The 19,187-nt window shown below is 47.9% G+C and overlaps 1 protein-coding gene across 1 annotated transcript in view; it reads right to left on the bottom strand.

Moving 5' to 3' along the window:
- Positions 1–87: 87 nt before the first annotated feature.
- The window catches only part of LOC122393866 (peroxidase-like), a 31,758-nt gene continuing 12,658 nt past the window's right edge, over positions 88–19,187 (bottom strand). The window contains exons 2-16 of the mRNA XM_043390290.1: positions 14,296–14,382; positions 13,700–13,885; positions 13,080–13,253; positions 12,650–12,870; positions 10,780–10,962; positions 7,888–8,061; positions 7,440–7,664; positions 7,045–7,172; positions 6,151–6,261; positions 5,716–5,842; positions 5,060–5,187; positions 2,075–2,277; positions 1,622–1,791; positions 1,287–1,395; positions 88–977 (exon numbers count right to left, since the gene is read on the bottom strand). Of these exons, the coding sequence (XP_043246225.1) occupies positions 875–977; positions 1,287–1,395; positions 1,622–1,791; positions 2,075–2,277; positions 5,060–5,187; positions 5,716–5,842; positions 6,151–6,261; positions 7,045–7,172; positions 7,440–7,664; positions 7,888–8,061; positions 10,780–10,962; positions 12,650–12,870; positions 13,080–13,253; positions 13,700–13,885; positions 14,296–14,382 (2,329 nt within the window). The 3' untranslated portion in view covers positions 88–874. The remainder of the gene's footprint in view (positions 978–1,286; positions 1,396–1,621; positions 1,792–2,074; positions 2,278–5,059; positions 5,188–5,715; positions 5,843–6,150; positions 6,262–7,044; positions 7,173–7,439; positions 7,665–7,887; positions 8,062–10,779; positions 10,963–12,649; positions 12,871–13,079; positions 13,254–13,699; positions 13,886–14,295; positions 14,383–19,187) is intronic.

Below are 19,187 nucleotides of genomic sequence, written 5' to 3'. Positions count from 1 at the left end.
ACCATAATCCACTCTACATAAGAAGTCGTCTTTGTCCAATATATCTTCACAATGCTGTAAGGATTTCGGTCACTCTGAACAAAAACGTTCGATGAATACTGTATTTAGCCGTCACACTGTCACTTCCAGTTCCAATCTCATTCCAAGCGGCAATACATTATGTCATAATTATCTCACGTCAGTTGGCATCTCAAGTTAATATTCACAGATGTGTACCAGCCTTGGCCTCACACACTTCATTGTATGGTTGAGCATTATCAATCTCTCTTCACGTAGGCACAATACTTGCATACCTTGATGACTTTCAGCGCATTTCTCGACTTTCTCATAATCCAACGCTCCCTGCCCACATCATCCAGTCTGATCCCTCTCCCCTTTCATACGTGTCAGATTATGCAAGAAAAGAAAATAGCATATGTGCCTCAAAGCTAGCAAAATCATCGCTCAGAACATATGAGATAAATAGCATGAAATGTCTGGTAAGTACAGATGTCAAACCATGGCGGTATAATCACACACGCAAATATCTGTGTAAAGAACATACCATTACTTACCTAACATTAGAAAACATTTCACAAAGAATGCGATGAAAAGTAGAACAATATTCACAGGAGATCCGTTTAAGTGCGACGGAAAAGCAAAAATTGATTCGCAATCCGGCAAAATTCATCGTCAAACAGGCACTATGCCGGGACATGAAGAAAAGTATCGTGGAGACTGCAACGCCTTTAGAAACATATCGGAAACTGCAACGGAGCGGCTTATCACAGAAAGACAACACTAGGCGTCGGCAGGGGCGACAGAAGCATCAGCAGCAGCAGCAGCAGCAGGGAAGGGAGAGGGAGGCAGCCGTCTCTTGACACTCTCAGACATCCTACTTCTTCTTACGCAGCAACTCGCCGTGTCCGGCGGCGCCCAGATCCCTCCACAGACTGAGGTCAAGCCGGGGCAGAGTGGCGCAGGGCACCAGCGGGTTACTGCCGACAGACAGAGGGAGAGAGGTCAGAGGGGAGGGAGGGAGGTGGCGCTCACAGGCATGGGTTAACGCACTAGCCCGTGGGATTAGACTGCATGGCGCAGGGTATTGATAATGATAAACACAGCCGGACTTTTTGGTGCAGCTATTACAAACAAGTATGCTTCAAGAAACGGATATCTAGGGTATAGCTATGCAAAGTGACGTAATAACGTCATTTTCGAATGATTTTATTTCTAAGTAATTATGTTTGAAAAGAACTTTTCTCAAATGTGCGTTACAGTTTTGATTGATTACGAGGTCAGCTCACATTTCTGGATCGGACAGGACCATCACATAAGGCTGAATGTAGTCGATGTGGTCCGAATTGTCACAAATGATGCTGCTCAGCTTCATCTTCTTGATCTCCCCAATTTGTTCTGCGAAAAAAAATCTTATGTCAGTCGAATGGCAAAACCGAGCTACGAGGCCTATTTTGTTAACAAATAAAGTACATATAAATACAAATGCAAAATGCCGAGTTTGACATGATTAAACATGTCATCAACTTACCTCATTCCGCAATGAGTCGGGTTTACCCCGAATCACAAGCCATCACCTCTATCACACCAAAGTGACAAGCGATCACAGCTCTGCTCCACCCACCTGGCGTGAAGGCGCTGGGGAAGCCGTGGTTCTCGTACCAGAACCGGTCGCCGTAGCGCAGTGTCCTGAACTGCTCTCCGATCAGACAGCCCAGTGTGGGGCCGACCATGGAGCCGGCCAGCGGCCGCTCAGAGATCGCCCCCGACCACAAGTCGATGTGGTCCGGGTGGCTGTCAGAGGCACAGGCGCGGTCAGCGAAAAAAAAGAACAGACTATGCCTTGTTTAGGTTTATCTACGTAAATCAACAGGGATGGTGTCTTTTTTATGTTTATTTACACAACTAACAGGGACGTGTGCGAATTGCGACTCACTGCCAAAGCCATTTGTTCCGCATGAGGAATTGATATGTGGCAGTAACAACATTTTAAATTAAAAAATACCAGCTTTTAACTTTTCATTCATGCCACAAACATACAGATTGCTGTCGTAGTGTCATGCCTCGCGGCGCTGACCTGTAGATGGCGCGGTAGCCCAGAGCCGTATCGTTGACCATGAGGTCGTGCAGCTGACTGAAGTCGGTGATACGCGGCAGGCCGCAGTACTCGCGGTAGTCGTTGTAGCCGGGGATGCCGTGCTCGCGACCTCGCTGCATGTTGATGGCGGCCAGGTCCATGCCGAACCGGTTCTCGGGCATTTGGAACAGGTGGTTGGTCACCTGAGGGTATCGGGGTCACAAGGTCACAGTCCCGTCTTCGGATGGGGGGGGGGGGGGGTCGGTGTCAGCGGGTCATGGCCGTTTCGTGTGGGATATCCGGAGTCAGCTTGTGATGAGACAGCGAGCACGTACTAGCAAATGGTATGCAAAATGACATTTATGACATAAATTATATCACTGTTGCCTTGCCTTGCCTATTCCTTGCACTGCCTTTCGGCATGCAATACCGTCTTCAAAAGAAAAATGTAGCCATCATATTTATGACCGTCACGTTTTATTGACCTTTATTTACACCAATATTCCAACATAGGGGAGAGTGGAGCACATTCGTGCATGGGGCACATTCGTTTTCAGCAGTTTATGGGAACACGAGTGACTGCACGAGCTCAAGGTAAATTATGGAAATATGTCTATCATTGCCGCTCTTCGTTCACTGTAGAAGACAACACTGTACCTGCTGTCATGCTTGATAAAAGCGCAGATTTGTAATATTCGTGCGCTTTCCAAACTTTTTTCATATCATCCATTTTGTGATCGTGACTCGGAAATGTGGTTCAGCTTTTCAAAATTGGGGGCGAAGAAGCTCACTCTATTCACGGAACCGCTGCAAACTTGTTTGTTGAAAAAGTGTAATTTTTTCAACAAGAAATTTTGAAATATATTACAAGTAACGTTGTAGGGCAGGTTCGTGTGCGCACTGCCTAGGGACACATTCGTGCATATTTTTTTTCGTTTTTGTGATTTATGACTTTATCTGTAGTAGGTTTCACTAATGACGCTCGCCTGACTCAGTCTCGGCTGCTTGCGACGTCGTGACAAGTAATTCACGCGACCTTGGCGAGGTCACGGAGGCCGGCAGTTGGCATATTCTTGTTGGCCAACCCATTTCTTTCTAAATAGTTGTGCAATGCATTTTTGTCGAAAGGAATCAAGTGAAATGACCCACTGCCAATTTCTCTTGGTAATTTTCTGGTAATGCCCGGTAATTGCTCGAACTTTGCAGGGTGCACGGAAGTGCCCCATCCTTTGCACGAAAGTGCCCCATAGGTGGGGCAGTTTCGTGCAAACGTTCAGAGTTATTAAAAGTCATTTTTTCTAATAGAAGCAATAATTTTAGAGGATAGCTGTTAAAGAGGAAAACTATCTGAAATAATTTCTTTCCATACTACAATCAACAATTTTGCCGTTGCACTAACCAAAGAGCAGATATATGGATTTATCCTTTTTTTTTGCACGAATGTGTCCGACTCTCCCCTACCTACAACGTGCTAAAAGGAAAGTTTAGAGAGCCAATAACTCCGCCCCAGTCCCGAGATAACATAAAATTATCAGTATCTTGTCGCTAAAGTCATTAAAAGACAAGGTCGTGACAGGTCAGGAAAACCGAACATCTTCTGTTATCACTGACATAGTTATCAGGCCAGATACTATTGTTTTGCGCAAAGCGACAGAAGCGACAGCTGGCAAAGTTTGGTTTTTGGCGGCCTGGGGACGCAACCGACTAGTTTTTGGCCGTCCACCACACTGATACCAACGTCCGCGATGGGAGCTTGTCATAAACAGGGCCGGGGGGGGGGGGCAGTTTTTACTGTGACCGGGCGGGACACACGGCGCTCTCTCTCTTGATTCAATGCAGCACAATGCAGCGTCATACAATAGCTTATACACTGTGACACTGGCGACCCAGCAGAAGGTGACGAAACGGTGCAGAGTGCCATATGCTATGACATCATGCAAGCCACCAAAAAATAAAAATGACAAAAATATAGATGCTTTTTTCAGTATTATGCAAACATGTGCCCAATTTTGCTTTTATGCATTTGCTATAAGCATAAGTTGCGGAAACATCTACTTTTTTGCGAAAATATCTACTGCAAGTAACTATGTACAATGTATGTACTAGGGTTGACTATTAAGTAATGGAAGTGCCTTAAGCAATTAAACATTTTTGCACGTGCACACATTTTTTGGGTGTCATTTCATGCGCCGATGTTTTTCTATCCAATGGTGAAGACCACATGTCCTTAGCTACTTTTTGCTATAAGCTATCGTCGTTTTCCGAAGAGACCACCCGAACCTGTGGCGCACCACCTGGCAATGGCCAAAACCGCGCGCCAGCGCCGAGTGTAAGGTCATTAGTGCTCAGTTTGTCGTAGGGAAACGGCCTACCAAGATCAGAAAATTTCTTTTGTAAGTGTATGGAGCGACGCAGCCTCCCCACAGACGATATGTAGGTGGTTTCATCGGTTTGAGAAAGAAAGCACCGATCAGTCTTCTGGCGGCGTTCCAGGAGTGGGTCAAGACGAGGCTGGAACGGTGTGTGATGCTTGAAGGCGATAATGTGGAGTAGTGTATGCTGTCGTTTATCGTGCCTATGTGTATTTTTTGATGAAAATATAGCAATTGTCCATTGTGTAGCCATAACAATAAGCCAATAAGCTCTGATGACCTCGCGGTGGCGCTTGGCGCGCGAATTTGGCCATTGCCAGACTCCTTTTTCATGGTGCGCCGCAGGTTCGGGTGGTCTCTTGGGAAAACGACGATAGCTTGGAGCAAGAAGTAGCTAAGGACATGTGGTCTTCACCATTGAATAGAAAAAACATCGGCGCATGAAATGACACCCAAAAAATATGTGCACGTGCAATAACGTTTAATTGCTTAGGGCACTTCCATTACTTAATAGTCAACCCTAGTACATATCATGGAAGGAATGAATCGCAATACGAATGTGAATGTTCTCTTGCCTTCACTTCCTCCCTCGAATATTGTGGGCTGTTCTTACCTCCTGTGTGACCAGGTTGTCCATGGCCTGGGCGACCTGGTTGATGAGCCCCATGACGTACTGGTCGATGAAGCCGCCCCGGTACATGTCGTAAGGCTGGCGCAGCAGCTCGCTCAGTCGACGGGAGCCTATCGGAGGGGGAGAGGGTGGGGGTCAGGGGGTTAGATGGGTATCGGATGTGGAGGGGTGGGGGTTAGGGGGTTAGATGAGTGTCGGAGGGGGAAGGGTGGATTTGTGAGTTACATGCGTCTGTCGGAAGGAAGCACGAAAATTGTAGCGAAAACATGAGCAACGTTTTGAAAGTCGGCCTGTCCTTAGCGAAAGATTTTACGGGTTTATTAATTTTCGTGTAAGATTTTAAGTCAAACGGCCGGGAGCTCAGCATTTATTTTGGAACACATCGTTCATGTGGAGACGACAGAAAGACAATGATGACAACTTTTAACATAAATAAAAAATAAAATTACCTACTGAAACAGTAGCGGTTGATAAGCACCGTGAGGGTAAACAGTAAATACCGATCACCAGCAGCCCCCCTCCCCCGCCGCTCCCTCATGTCACGCCAGTCCTGTGCAGTCTGCACGGGTGTTGTCCCCCTCCGCGCTATATGCGCCGACTTTCCGTGACTGTCACACGAGGTCACGGTCACGACTCACCGATGTATTTTCTGCTCACCGACCAGCGCTCGACCACGGCAGGCAGCAGCGAGTGGCCGAACCGGAATGTGGCCGTGGCAAACGATAGAGCCGTGCTGCCCTCCAGCGTGGGGTCGTACTTGTAGCCCTGTGGTGGGAGGAGGGTACAAACGTAATATTACGACGGGTTTACTGGAGGAGGAGTGGATAGTGGTAGTGGCTTACAAATGCTGACTCACGTCACCATAAAATATTGTTCCTAAGATAAATTTACTAGATCATTGTTTGTTTGTTATTTTGGGCGCGCCGACTACAAGGTCATTTTGCGCCCAGCACTAGATCATGGGCGCAAATCATTGGTTATTTGTTACAAGTTTTCCCGTATTGCAGATCTCATGGAAAGAATAGGTACAGGAAGACAACTGTCATATTCGGCCCCTTACCCATTTCCATTACCTTTCCTAGGATGAGGCTCTCGCGTTCCATGACCTCCCTGCCCAGAACCATTGGCAGAAACTCGTTGTATGTGATGTGCTGGCACAGAGCCGCCATGATCATTTTGGTCTCCTGAAAACAAATCAGCGCTTCGTCAGCACTTGGAACTGAAAACACCGAAATCACGTCTGGCAATTACCCACGCATTGAAAAAAGTTCCTTGCCTCAGTTCCAGGCTCCAGGCCAGTTAAGCTAAAGAGGGACCATGCACAGGTCTGAAGGTCCTCTGTGCCCCCTGGTCCAAATCTGATGCAGCGTCTAAGCATCGAAATGCAAATACAACCCAATATCTACCCCAAATGACAGCACGCTGACCTGATACAGGCTTCCCAAAACGGTTCAACACCCCCTCTATCCCACCTGGTAAAGGGTCTGATCGTCCCAGTACGGTTTAATGCTACACTGTGCCCCCTCTCTCCCACCTGGTAAAGGGTCTGGTCGTCCCAGTGCGGTTCAACACCCTGTGCCCCCTCTATCCCACCTGGTAAAGGGTCTGGTCGTCCCACTACGGTTCAACTCTGTGCCCCCTCTCACACTACACTGTGCCCCATCTCTCCCACCTGGTAAAGGGTCTGGTCGTCCCAGTACGGTTTAACGCACTGTGCCCCCTCTCTCCCACCTGGTAAAGGGTCTGGTCGTCCCAGTGCGGTTTAACACTACACTGTGCCCCCCTCTCTCCCACCTGGTAAAGGGTCTGGTCGTCTCAGTACGGTTTAACGCACTGTGCCCCCTCTCTCCCACCTGGTAAAGGGTCTGGTCGTCCCAGTACGGTTTAACACTACACTGTGCCCCCTCTCTCCCACCTGGTAAAGGGTCTGGTCGTCCCAGTTCGGTTTAACACCCCCTCTCTCCCACCTGGTAAAGGGTCTGGTCGTCCCAGTGCGGGTTGATGAGTGACAGCTCAGTGGCGATCCGGTTGTGGTCTCTGACAAAGTACGTCTGAATTGTAGCCAGCACCAGCTGCTCGTTCACTCGGTTGTCGCCTGGGGACAGGGACGCCGTTAGGTGAATCCTCAGCGATACTTATCCAGCATACGAGCTGGCATACTTTGATATTCGGGCAAACACAGTTGCCGTCGTGCTTTGGTCATACACAATGCTGCTAAATGGCAAGAGTTTGCATTTAGAAAAAAAAAACTGCACTACTGATTTACACTGAAACATGTTTGACCTTTACTCGTAGAATAGCACTAATGTCATGTCATCATTGCCAAAACCAGCATCTCAGTACCAGACCCAGCACCTCGTACCTGCGTCGAAGCAGAAGATGTCATTGGAGGGCCGAATGCAGCCCTCGTCGGGCGCGTGCAGGTTGGGCGGCAGCAGGTCCTTGAGGCCGAGCTCGCGGAACACGGGCAGCGTCTTCAGCAGGCCGCCCTGGTAGGTCCGCATGCGGCGGGCAGTTTCCTCGTCCGAGCCATACACGAAGGAGGCGTCCAGGTAGGAGGTGACCGTGTTGATGGGGTCACGAGGGCCTGGGGAAGCGCACAGGTCACGTGGTTGATGGGGTCATCTATACCTGAGGAGAGGCACACGGTATCTATTTGATTGGGTAAATCAGAGGTAAACTTGGTAAAGTATGGTGACATTTCTTACTGAAAAACCGTTCTGCATGTGTGCCCGTGCTCTTTCTGTACATTATTTAAGGCTACCAATCACACCAAAACTATGTACACTACAACACGAGGCCTTTCTCACCGAGTTTGCAGTGGTTATGTACGCCGGCCAGCGAGCGGATCAGGTTCATACAGCGCTGTCCGTAGAGGCCGTAGAACTCGTCCTCCGCCGGAATGACGATGGGGTAGCAGAGCGGATTGTCGGCGTGACGCGGGTCGTTACAGCAGTCGGGCATCTTGGGCCGCCCGTTACGGCCTGAAAAGGCGACCGTCACGGCGGTGTTGCGTCACGGGGTGTTACGTTACAATGTGTTACATCACACTGGTTATGTTTTTCATGATGGCGGCACAGTGTGTCATGATGTTTTAGAATTACAATGATACATACATCACGCATCACACCACTCTGTCCACTGCAGATAGTTTGGTTCAGACATTCTACAAACGTTTACATGTAGCGGTCAGCTGAATCATTCCTGATATGAAAAGCGTTATTAGTTGGAAAAATGTACTGAAGGGGTATTGCCATATAAAAAGGAAGTAAACCGTTCAAATCTGGAGCGATAGCTGCCAATGAGGAAAGCAATGGGCGGGAGTGGAAGCAAGTAGCTCCGGCCTTGTCCGCCGCTGTACTTTAACTCAGGGTCATAGACTCATGGCAACTCTGAGATAATACCGTCAGACAGATACAGGTCCATTGTGTCGGACCTTGTATTTTAGTGCTGTCAGACTTAAACGAGTAGCAGCACCTTTTTAGTGCTGCACAAAAACTGACATATACTTTGTGCAGAATGATATTTGTATCAAGAAATAACCATTTGCAAGCATGTTTTGTGATATAGAATAATAGCCTGTTAACAATTCAGGTAAGTCGGAAAACGTTCCGTCTTCAGTTAATTAAACTACTGATATGTAGGTAGGTATGTGAGCCTGTCCAAGGCCAACTTATAGCCCTGATCACGGTCACAGGGGCCCCTGGGGGGAGCTCTGTCGGCCCTCTGACAGTCGTGAGTGTCTCTCTGCGCCGTCGACCACACCCGGTCGCCGCCCGTAACGGCCATTCAGTCTGTCACGGAGTGGCGAAGGTCCCTCATTAGACCCGCAACGCTATAACAATGACGCTAGGAAAACCAGAGCCGAGCAGCAAAGGGTAAGCGATGTATGCAAGCTCATAACCTCTTAACGTCTTAAAAAACTATGATGAGATGCTAGATACGTGGATAAAATAGCCCCTTGATGCTAATGAAAGAGCGCTTATTGAAGGATTGGCGAAGAATTGTCGATTCTCGAATCTCTGCTTAGTCGAGCTGCTGCTCACTCTACAAACATACGTGCTTGCTGCATTCATACGCAGGTTTGCGTAATGACGTCACGCTATCAAACCACATATTACGAGCGCAAACATGCGGCAAAAACCGCAACATTTAACGAGATAATGGTGAAACTGAATCAACTTTACCGGGAAGTCTAACAGAGATTAGCATGTTGATCTGATGCTAGGTATGTGGTTGCTACAGTCGACAGTTGTTAGTTTTTTACTTTACGATGAATCTCCCGTCGCTGATTTCAATAATAATGTGCCCGTTTTCCAGAAAGGTAAAAAACGTATTTACATAGTTGATGCATACAAGACATAGACATAGTATGGGGTCGCTTAGGTAAAGAATGCTTCAAAATCAATAATAATTCATGTAAATGTATTGGAACAACAAGGCATAAAGGCTCGGTAAGTTAGAGCGTGTAATTATAGACTATCGCGATGTAAGTACATATGTGTACTATATAGTGGGCCTCTGCCTGCTGTTATTTGACGATGTTCTTTTTCATTCCAAATCATTCTGTCGCCCATCGCCTGTCAACAACTATGTGTTGTGAATTCGTTAGTATTTTCTTCTTTCTTGAAGCGATTGGGTGAAGGTGAGCAAAAGTGATTGACAAGCACGGAGCAGCGTTGACCCTTATCTGTCACGGCGGATAAAAGTACACGCTGTACATGCTGACCATAATAGCCGTAGCCTTAATGACGGAAACGATGGTAGGTATTGGTCATGTCACGCCTTCTAAGTCGAAATATTTCTGGGAAATTTGTGTTCCCCAATTACCAGTGATCCAAACCACCGTTTCACCTCTGTTTACACAAATTGTCATATCCGCAACCACCTCATACACCTGATACCTCCTTCAACAACGGTCATTTTCCTTGCCTCCGAGCACTTCACAAAGCTCACACAAGCAATACAACTGGAGAAAAATTAACTAGTCCGATGCGTGACAAGATTAAGAGCATTATATCCGGAAGAAATGTCAGATATCCATGTTTATCACGTACCTAAGTTGTCGCTGGTTAGACAGACCGCTGCTTGGAGAGGGAGAGAGGAAAGTGAGGGGTTTTCCTCTCTGTGTTAGCTGCACGTGGGTCGGGCGGGTCACTGAACGGGCATTGTTCGCTCGAGGCAGCGCAGGGTACGCACTACACACGCATGTCGGCGCATGCATGCCCTCCGGCAATTGAACCTTTACTTTGAGCGTAGAACTTATTTGTGTTTTTTTTTTTTGTGTGCTTAGCACCTTAGCTGAAGGAGGTTAATTAGCTACCTACATGGGAGTGATGCTAATGCTTGTAATGACGGATTTTTTCTATGGGTTGAAGAGGAACGCATATTGATTGGGCTTTCAATCGTTTTTACGATATAATCCGATTCCCAATCTCCTCGGGACTTTTTAACAGTTGCATGGCTCGATCAGGTACAGCACAGGCGTAATAATAACACCGTGGGGTTTTATAAATAAAGCAAATCTATTGGAGTTTGCAAGGTGTTGAATGACTGCTCAACTTCGAAAACGCAAATTTGGTTTCATTCTGTCGATAATTATGCACATCTGATCACGAGAAATGGAGCTAGGTCGCAAAAAAAAACAGATGCCCACCTCTATCTACAACAGATCCAGTCCCATCACGTCTGACGTCACTGACCTATCTCCTTGGGTTTGACCTCGGCGGTGAAGGTCATGTCGTGGTCAATCATCTGACCCCAGGCGACCAGCATCACGGTGACGGCGTGGTCGTGTCGACCCTGGTCGTTGTGCAGCGTACCGGAGACTCGGCGAGGGCTGGGCAGCGGCAGACCGGCCAGAACGTCCTTCGGGGCCGAAACACCTGACGAGGGGGGCACGAAGAGGGCTTGACAAGAAACTATGGGGAAAGTTATAGGGGAAAACATTTGACTGTTGGTAAGAGAAGCAAGCTTTAAAGGAGAAATAAGAGAGGGAAAAAGAGATGAAAGGCGAAAGAGAGAATGATCACCAGCAAAAAAATGTAATATACTCAATTGGAAACTAACAGTTAACCCTCGCCCTGGCAGGGGGGGGTCGATGCGACCCCCCCCTAAGGTTTTTCGAAGATAGCGTAAGCGCCGCCAAATTTGGCACAGCCTATGGGGCAACCTTTTTACATATGACCTGAAAATTTCAGGTCCGGGTGACCTTGGGTCAGGTCACCAGGTCAGAAAAACCGGTACAAGGTCATGGTCAAATTTCAATTTTCTTTTTACACCTGTCCAACTCACAGTTTTGGACTGATTTCCTTCAAACTTTCAGGATGTGCTAAGTTCACCGAGTTGTATAACATATAGTTCGGGTTTTTTGAGGTCACTGACCTGAGGTCAGTTAGAGGTCATTACGTCGTAATGTTAAGCCTATGGGAAAATACTAAATTCGGAAAATACTGGAGATATCCGCTTCGTTCCATCACTTTTGTGCTTTGAAACCACAGTACTTAGCAGCAGGTCACTTGGTGCTTCTTTGTTTGGTGTACTTATCCATGGGTCAGGTCAAATGAGGTCAACTGAGGTCAAATGACGTTTTTGCCAATAACTTGGCACATAATGACGCTAGAGCTTAAAAAATGGTATCATTGTGTTCCTGGTGATCAGCCGAATCGAATGATATGCGATATGATGCAATTTGGCTAACTTGAACTTAATTTATAAATTTAAGTTTACTTAAAATTTAAGAAAAACTTTAAGTACACTTAAGCAAGCTAAAAAGTATATCATTCGACGCGCCTTGACGTGCTGAGTTCACTGGTGCTTTTTTTGCTTTATCTTAATTAGATCAAAAGTTATAAGCGGAAAACTTTTGACCTGTTTTTAGCGAAATTTTTACATTTATACCCCCCAAAACCCCCCTAAATATTGACCTAGAGCAACCAAATTTGCACAGGGGCGAGAACTCCAGGGGGCCCACCTACCTACCAAATTTGGTGTTTCTAGGTGCCATAGGAGCCAATCGCGAGGGGGGGTCGCATCGACCCCCTCTGCCAGGCCGTGTTATGAAAAATGCCCTGCCAGGGCGAGGGTTAAGTTCTCCTCTAACGAATGTAGGCACTGTTGAGCTGCAGCTGCCTTCCTCTGCCTTCCTCTGTTTATCGTTTCTCTCTCTTTCTCTCTCTCTCTCTCTCTCTTTTTCTCTCTCTCTCTCTCTCTCTCTCTCTCTCTCTCTCTCTCTTCTCTCTCTCTCTCTCTCTCTCTCTCTCTCTCTCTCTCTCTCTCTCTCTCTCTCTCTCTCTCTCTCTCTCTCTCTCTCTCTCTCTCTCTCTGTCTGTCTCCATCTCTCTCTCTCTCTCGCTCTCTATCTCTCTCACTCTCTCTCTCTCTCTCTCTCTCTCTCTCTCTCATCTATCTCTCTCTTCTCGCTCTCTTCTCTTACTCCTTTCCTCTCCCTCCCTTTTCTCATTTCCTCCCCTTTGTATCTCCATGCATCTTTTCCCTCCCTCTTTACTACCACCGCCCCTTTCCTCTCCTCTCTCCCTCTCCATCCTCAGTCCCCCCTCCCCATCACCGTACCGTCGATATAGTGCGGTGCCAGCAGGCGTCGGAAGGTAGTGCGCGCCGCTCCCCAGGTCGGATTGTCCAGGTTGTTACACGTGCCGTCGATGGTCCGGTAGCGGGATACCTCACACTGTAGACCGGCGCTCAGGTGGGCCGGACAAAAGGCGGCGATACTCGTCTGGTAGGTGTCTATCAGAGGTAGGCCGTGCAGAATGGCTTCCCGGGGCAGGTTATACCTGGGAAGGCGAGGACATGGGTCAGCCGGAGTTACTGCTGGAGGGGTTGGCAAATACAGGTCATCTGAAAAAGTGGACATCTAAAGGAATGATTAAGAACGAAGCATGAAAAATGAACACCCTCGGAAAAATCCGTACCTTTCGTGGGTAGTCCCTCCCGGGCCGACTGAGCCCCCATGGGCACTGGGCAGCAAAATGAGCACACTCACGTGTGGGCGAGCGAAGCAGCCACCTCTGTCAGCGCCTCGCCGAGGAGACCGAGCTGTTCCACGTCACTGTAGTCGGCCTGGGGTTGGAGCTGGTAGCGCGCCGCCGCCTGCTCGAACGCAGCGCTCACCGCCTCGTAGGTGATGCACGTGCCACCACCGATGTGACTGGGCCCGCTGAGGGGAAGGGAGAGTAGGGGGGGGGGTGGCGTTCTTACTGAGGAGTATGGAGGGTTAGAAATATTGTTTATTGACCGTTTGCAAAGTAAAGAATGAGCGAACGCCGTCATCAGATTTTGAAACTTGCTGATTATGGTGAACTTATTTGTAAACATTTTGAATGATTACCGAAAGCAATGAGAGTGAGTGATTAATCTTACGCATACGAAACACGCTCAGTAATCTCATCATGAGCCACAAGTTTTTCAGTTTAAAGATTTTATTAGACTTCTTGTTTGATCATTTTGGCTGTTAGGCGGACGACCTCATAACCTGGGCCTCAAAGGGATGGCGAGAGGACAGATGCTGGGAAAAGCGACTATATCCGCACACCGTTTACGCCTTCCATCCCTTTCTGCCCCCTCCCATACACTGCCGACTCCCGGTCGGCCCTCTGCACCCACCTCTGACCCAGCAGGACGTTACGAGTGTGGTCCACCAGAGACGACTGGCCGCCGGCTGCCGTTACCGCCAGGGCACAGTGGGCACCGGTGCCGCCGGGCGGGGGCACCGTGCTGTGCCCGGGGGGCACCAGAGTCGGGCCGGTCACCGGCAGCACCGCGCCGCCCGGACCACTCGGGTGGATGACACTGGGGACGGGAGAAAAGTGGGTAAGTAAGTTACAGCTGGAAAGAAGACACACTTTAAGTGTATGCTTACCACACAAATAAAAAAGTGTTCATTGTTGGCTAACTCGAATTGTACGAGTAGGCGAGTAGGTTGATACTGATATGAACAGCGAAGGTAATGATAACTAGCTGCGAACGGAACCTAAATATTTTATGGCGGCAGCTTTTTTACAGCTGAAATTGCAGCTGAAACGTACATACAAGAACGCATCAGTTGGAAAGCACTATAGGGAAGTCATCGTGTACCTAGAAGTGTTAACCACACCGAGCTTCGAATCATTTCACTGATATGCTGTGTCCAGCCCCGCCTAGGCCATTACCGGTGTGGTTAATGTTCCGTTTGCATGCGTGACCTTTCCGGGCCTGCTTACCTTGAGCTGATGGAGCTGAAGCCGCTGAAACCATCGATGCTGGCGCGGACTGAACCGGCCAGCAGGCCAATCAGCAGGATCAGTAATCTGGCGCAGCAGAGGCATCAGAGATATCAGACACGTCAGACACATCAGATACATCAGACACATCAGATACATCAGACACATCAGATACATCAGAGACATCAGATACATCAGAGACATCAGAGATATCAGAGACATCAGAGATATCAGAGACATCTGAGATATCAGAGATATCCGATTTCAGAGACATCAGAGATATCAGAGGAAAACACCAGCAGATGCATTAGGCAGATACATGTGGATGATTTCAGAAATGGAGGAGGTACAGTCTGTAACAGTTAGCAGTTTAACCCTCGCCGGACCTATTGGTTTTCTACATACGCGCCGGCCGAGGGGGGGGGGGGCGGTACGACCCCCCCTCGCCGTTTCGCCCCTGGTGAAGCTAGCGCGTCGCGGAAAAAACGAGCGTGTGCGCCGTTACGAGACGCAGAGATTGGTACCCGATTTTAAGGTCCTAGGGGTCAACCAGTGACCTCTGAGGTCAGGTCAAGTGGCCCAAGGTACGGTTCAGTTTTTGGTGAATAACTTCGCAAAAACGGCCGCAGAGCCGCGATTTTGGCAGCATCGTGTTCGCCTCGCTCAGGCGCGTCGAATGATATACTTTTTGTCCGGGTCAGGTCAACTTAGGGTGTTGACCTCAGGTCAAGGTCAGGTCAGCACCCCCAGGTCACGAAGCTGGTCGAAAGAGGTCATGTCGCATATCATTCGATTCGGCAGGTCTTTCTGAGTCCATTGGTGGCTTTCCCGACTCGCTAGCTTAATTCGATGAAGAGTTATTGACGAAAAGCTAATATGACCTTGATGACGTCATAAATGACGTCACGCAAGGTCAACATTGCAAAAGTGACGCATCTAACCTTGCAAGGAATGCATCAAATCACGATTCTGTGTGCTTGAGATAGTTGGAGATCGTTCCCGGCGCCAGAATAGCAGTTTTCATTTTTCCCCATTGACTTATAATGGTGAGGTCACGAAAATGACCTGACCTCATATGACCTTTAGGAAAAATCCGAGATATACAAGTTGTGAGACTCATAATGGATACTAGATCCTGCAAGTTTCATTTTCCTGTGACATCTCCTCTGGCAGTGAGGGCGTTGCGACGTTGCGACATCTGAAGACCGTGCAGAGGCTCACTTATGACGTCATAGGTCAGTGACCTGACCTGACCCGAAAATGCGGTTGTGTCAAAAGATCCGACTTGAATCAAAGGTCAGGTATGCCAAGTTTCAGCTCTCTATCGCCAGCGTGTTCGGAGCTATCGCGAAAAAACCCTATGAGGGGGTGGCACCCGCCCCCCCCCCCCTCGGCCGGCGAGGGTTAATGGATAGGAACTCTTTACCAGGCGCGGGAGCCGGGGGGCTCGAGGGGGCTGATCCCCTCCGGGTTTTTGGCCGGGAAGACTCGAGCCCCTCATCCCCCCCCATTCCTCACAGAACGAAGCGCATCCTAACCATACCAATTCTTCTCGCAATGAAAAATCATATCCTGAAACCGGAGATGAAACTCATCCTGCGACTCGGCCCGGTGTCGTAAGGCGTGGATAGGCTGTGCCGCTTGACATCCAAGCGAGGCGGCACAGTCTATACGGGCGCCAGGTGGCTTCTGCCAGCGCTGAGGCACCGATGAACAAAGAGTCCCTATCGTTCAGGCTGTACCCGACTGTACCATCAACGCCTGTACCCGACTGTACCATCAACGCCTGTACCCGACTGTACCATCAACGCATAAAACATCAGTCGCACGGTAAAAAGCGACACATTGTCATGAAAGAAAAATACACGGAATACACATCGTGAAAATCAGTAGTTGAAATGATAGCCGAGTTTGTCTTTTACATGAAACTGGGAAAACAAGTTTGTCAAAATCTCAACAGTTTACTTTCACGAGCTAAAAAAAAAATATTTTCGTTCTTAGTTGTGACTGATTTCATTGATTTCACCCATTTTTGTTCTGGATGTTTGGATTGGAACATTATTGAAGACTGAAGCCATAGATGCCGAAAAATCGGCATGGAGTATTTTACTTCACCGCCTCCTATACCTTTTTTATTATGTACTGGCGCCAAACCACTTTAACAAAGACGTTATGATGTAGCATTTTTTTCAGTTAAAGAACATCTTCGAACAAGTACCTACAATTAGTTTTTAAAATATCTTATGATAGTTGGTATCAGACGACAAATTTATAAAGTCGTGCACACGTGGCGACAGGCCCGATAGCGAATCAACTTAGGTGGGATGAGGAAAATGCTCCCAAGTCAAAAGATGTTGCAGCCGTTAGTGGTTGCTGATACCTAAATAAACTGTAGACTGGGGTGTGTCTCATAACGTACTTACCTACCTAACTAAAGCGTTTCAGGGCCCAGTCCAACGCCAATATAGCGAAATTGATACGAAAAGGTCCCAAAATAACGTTGCGTAGCTAGCGCAACATTGGACCCGTCTTCTGGATAAGGGTTTAGCCGAGACTTAAGCAGACGGTAATGGATAAGCATAACATATTCGGATTCAATGCAATGTGCATTCTCTCCATAAGCTAGTGCAGGTTATTTGTAAACATTGCTCTCACGTTCGGCGCATCGTGACACGAGTCTTATGTTTCCTAAGAACCTACCACAATGTTACGCTCCAGCCTATATCATAGTAAACACCGATTTAGTCCGAACTCACGACCGATTCGAAACAATGGCTAATCCTGGACTTTCCTGCAGCAATCTGCGCACTACGTGCACCATTGCACTGCACTGCAAATGGACGGGAGGGGGGGGGGGGTATTTGGTGTCATATGTCACTCGTAAGCAGCAGAGAAAGAGGAGGGGCCCGGTACTGACCAGGGGAGAACAGGACGGATTAGTCTCGTATACCGCCGGAGAGGTCAGCCAATACAAATTTATTCCGGCAAATCTTCACATATAGTGGCTATTCCTTGCCATCGGTCAGGTTGTAAAAAACGAAAGGCATAAAAAGACATTCAAACTATTCATACGCACACAAGCTAAAGCGGGCATAGTAAAAATAAAAATTAAACAAAGACAATAATGACTACGACAGGAAGTGGCTAGGAGTACAACACGCATTCTTACGCCTCCCTCGTGTTAATAATCCGCTTGAGAGCGTGGCTAAAATTGGCGACTGTTAGCCCTGTTTACAGAATCGACTCCCTGTTCCGGCCCGCTGTCGGTGATTTGCGGGCTCCGGTTGACCTCCGGTTAGCAGTTAGCTGCAGCTTGCAGGTCATGCCATGAGAATGGGAAGGAGGGAAGGAGAGGGGGTGGAGCGCCATAACGGGAAACGACCACACCCAGTGAGGGCTGCTGCGGGGCCAGTGAGGCTGGGCGGGGTAGAAGTGAATTGGGGTCCCAAGGTTCCGGATATCGATATCGCCAGCAACGAAACTTCGAGCCTAGGCGACAGCATTTTTTTTCTGGGCTGCTAAAAAATGGATTTGCTATTTAGTGTCGTAAGCTTACGTCTTTATGGTGTTCGGTAAAACTTTGTAGAGCTACTGTTATGTGTTGACATGCTAGATACAGTATCGAACAGTTCAATATACATGGCCATGCTAGCCGACAACATCACAAAACTAAAAACGCTGGCGTCCGGAAAGGGAACAATTGTCGACACATACCGGATTTGTAGCAAAGCAAACGCTCATGTAACACTGATCGGGGAGACTATTTTTCAAAGTCGGCTAGACAACCGGTATGCTAGAGGTGTGTGCGGTATGCGAGTATAGGTAAGAACATTGGCTCCCTCGATGAATTTCAGCTGTTGTTCAAACTTGGATTGATCGGCTAACATAACATGTCATGTGTTTCAGTGTATTTCAGCATTCCAATCTACTGTTATCCGATCCGTATGTGTCTTATGGGTGACTTTGTGGCTGCGCATACAAACCAAAAGGGTAATGGACGTTGCACAATAATAGGAGGCAGGCATGCTTCTGGCCTTTTGATGCTTCGAACTTTAACCCTAGAACGCCTAGGGGGGGGGGGGTTGTATCAACCCCCCCCCTGAGGTTTTTTCGAAGTGCACGCTAAACGGCTTGTCGTAGCGGGCTGAAATTTTCAATACCCTCTGGGGCAACCTTTGCGCATCTTTTGATAAAACAATTTGACCGGGTCATGTCAGGTCACGGAGTTATGACGTCACAAAGGGAACAGCCTCCGGCCGGATTTTCACAAACTGAGTGCCAACGCCCGAGGTTTCCTGCCGGTGGTACGGTCATCGGTTGATGGATCGTGATGAAACTTCCCATGCATGTTGGGGCAAGTATTGGCTATCATATGGTATAAGAAACTTGACCGGGTCAGGTCAGGTCACGGAGCTATGACGTCACAAGAGGAACAGCGTCCGGTACTATTTTTGAAAAGCGCCCGAACCACTATTTTGCTAATTCTTGTCACCTCAATGGGAATATGCAGCAATATTAGCTTCTATAGGGAGCAAATGGACCTCCCAAATCCAAAAATACAATCAGATTTCAAAAATTTAAATTTTGATTTTTCGAATTTCTGCCGCCGACTGTGACCTTGCCGACTTCCGGCGCTCCCAACGCGCCATTTTTAGAGCTAGGGAAACGAAATACATACCAAACGATAGAGAATTGATCAAGGAACACGATAGTGAAGGTTTCAAGTCGATATCTCCCACCGTTTTGCCGCAATCGCCGCGGAAAGTTGAAAAAGTTTTATTTTTTTTCGGAAAATTTGACCTTTGACCGGTCATAAGTAGGTCAAATGTTGACCTAGGACCAAAAAATATACGACCAATCGCGAGATCTCGTTGAGAGCAATCCGTTGTTTT

The sequence above is a fragment of the Amphibalanus amphitrite genome, unplaced genomic scaffold, assembly GCF_019059575.1.
Source record: "Amphibalanus amphitrite isolate SeventyFive unplaced genomic scaffold, NRLGWU_Aamphi_draft 000559F_arrow, whole genome shotgun sequence".
In the NCBI taxonomy this organism is placed as follows: Eukaryota; Metazoa; Arthropoda; class Thecostraca; order Balanomorpha; family Balanidae; genus Amphibalanus; species Amphibalanus amphitrite.
This window is presented reverse-complemented; position numbering and strand designations above follow the sequence as displayed.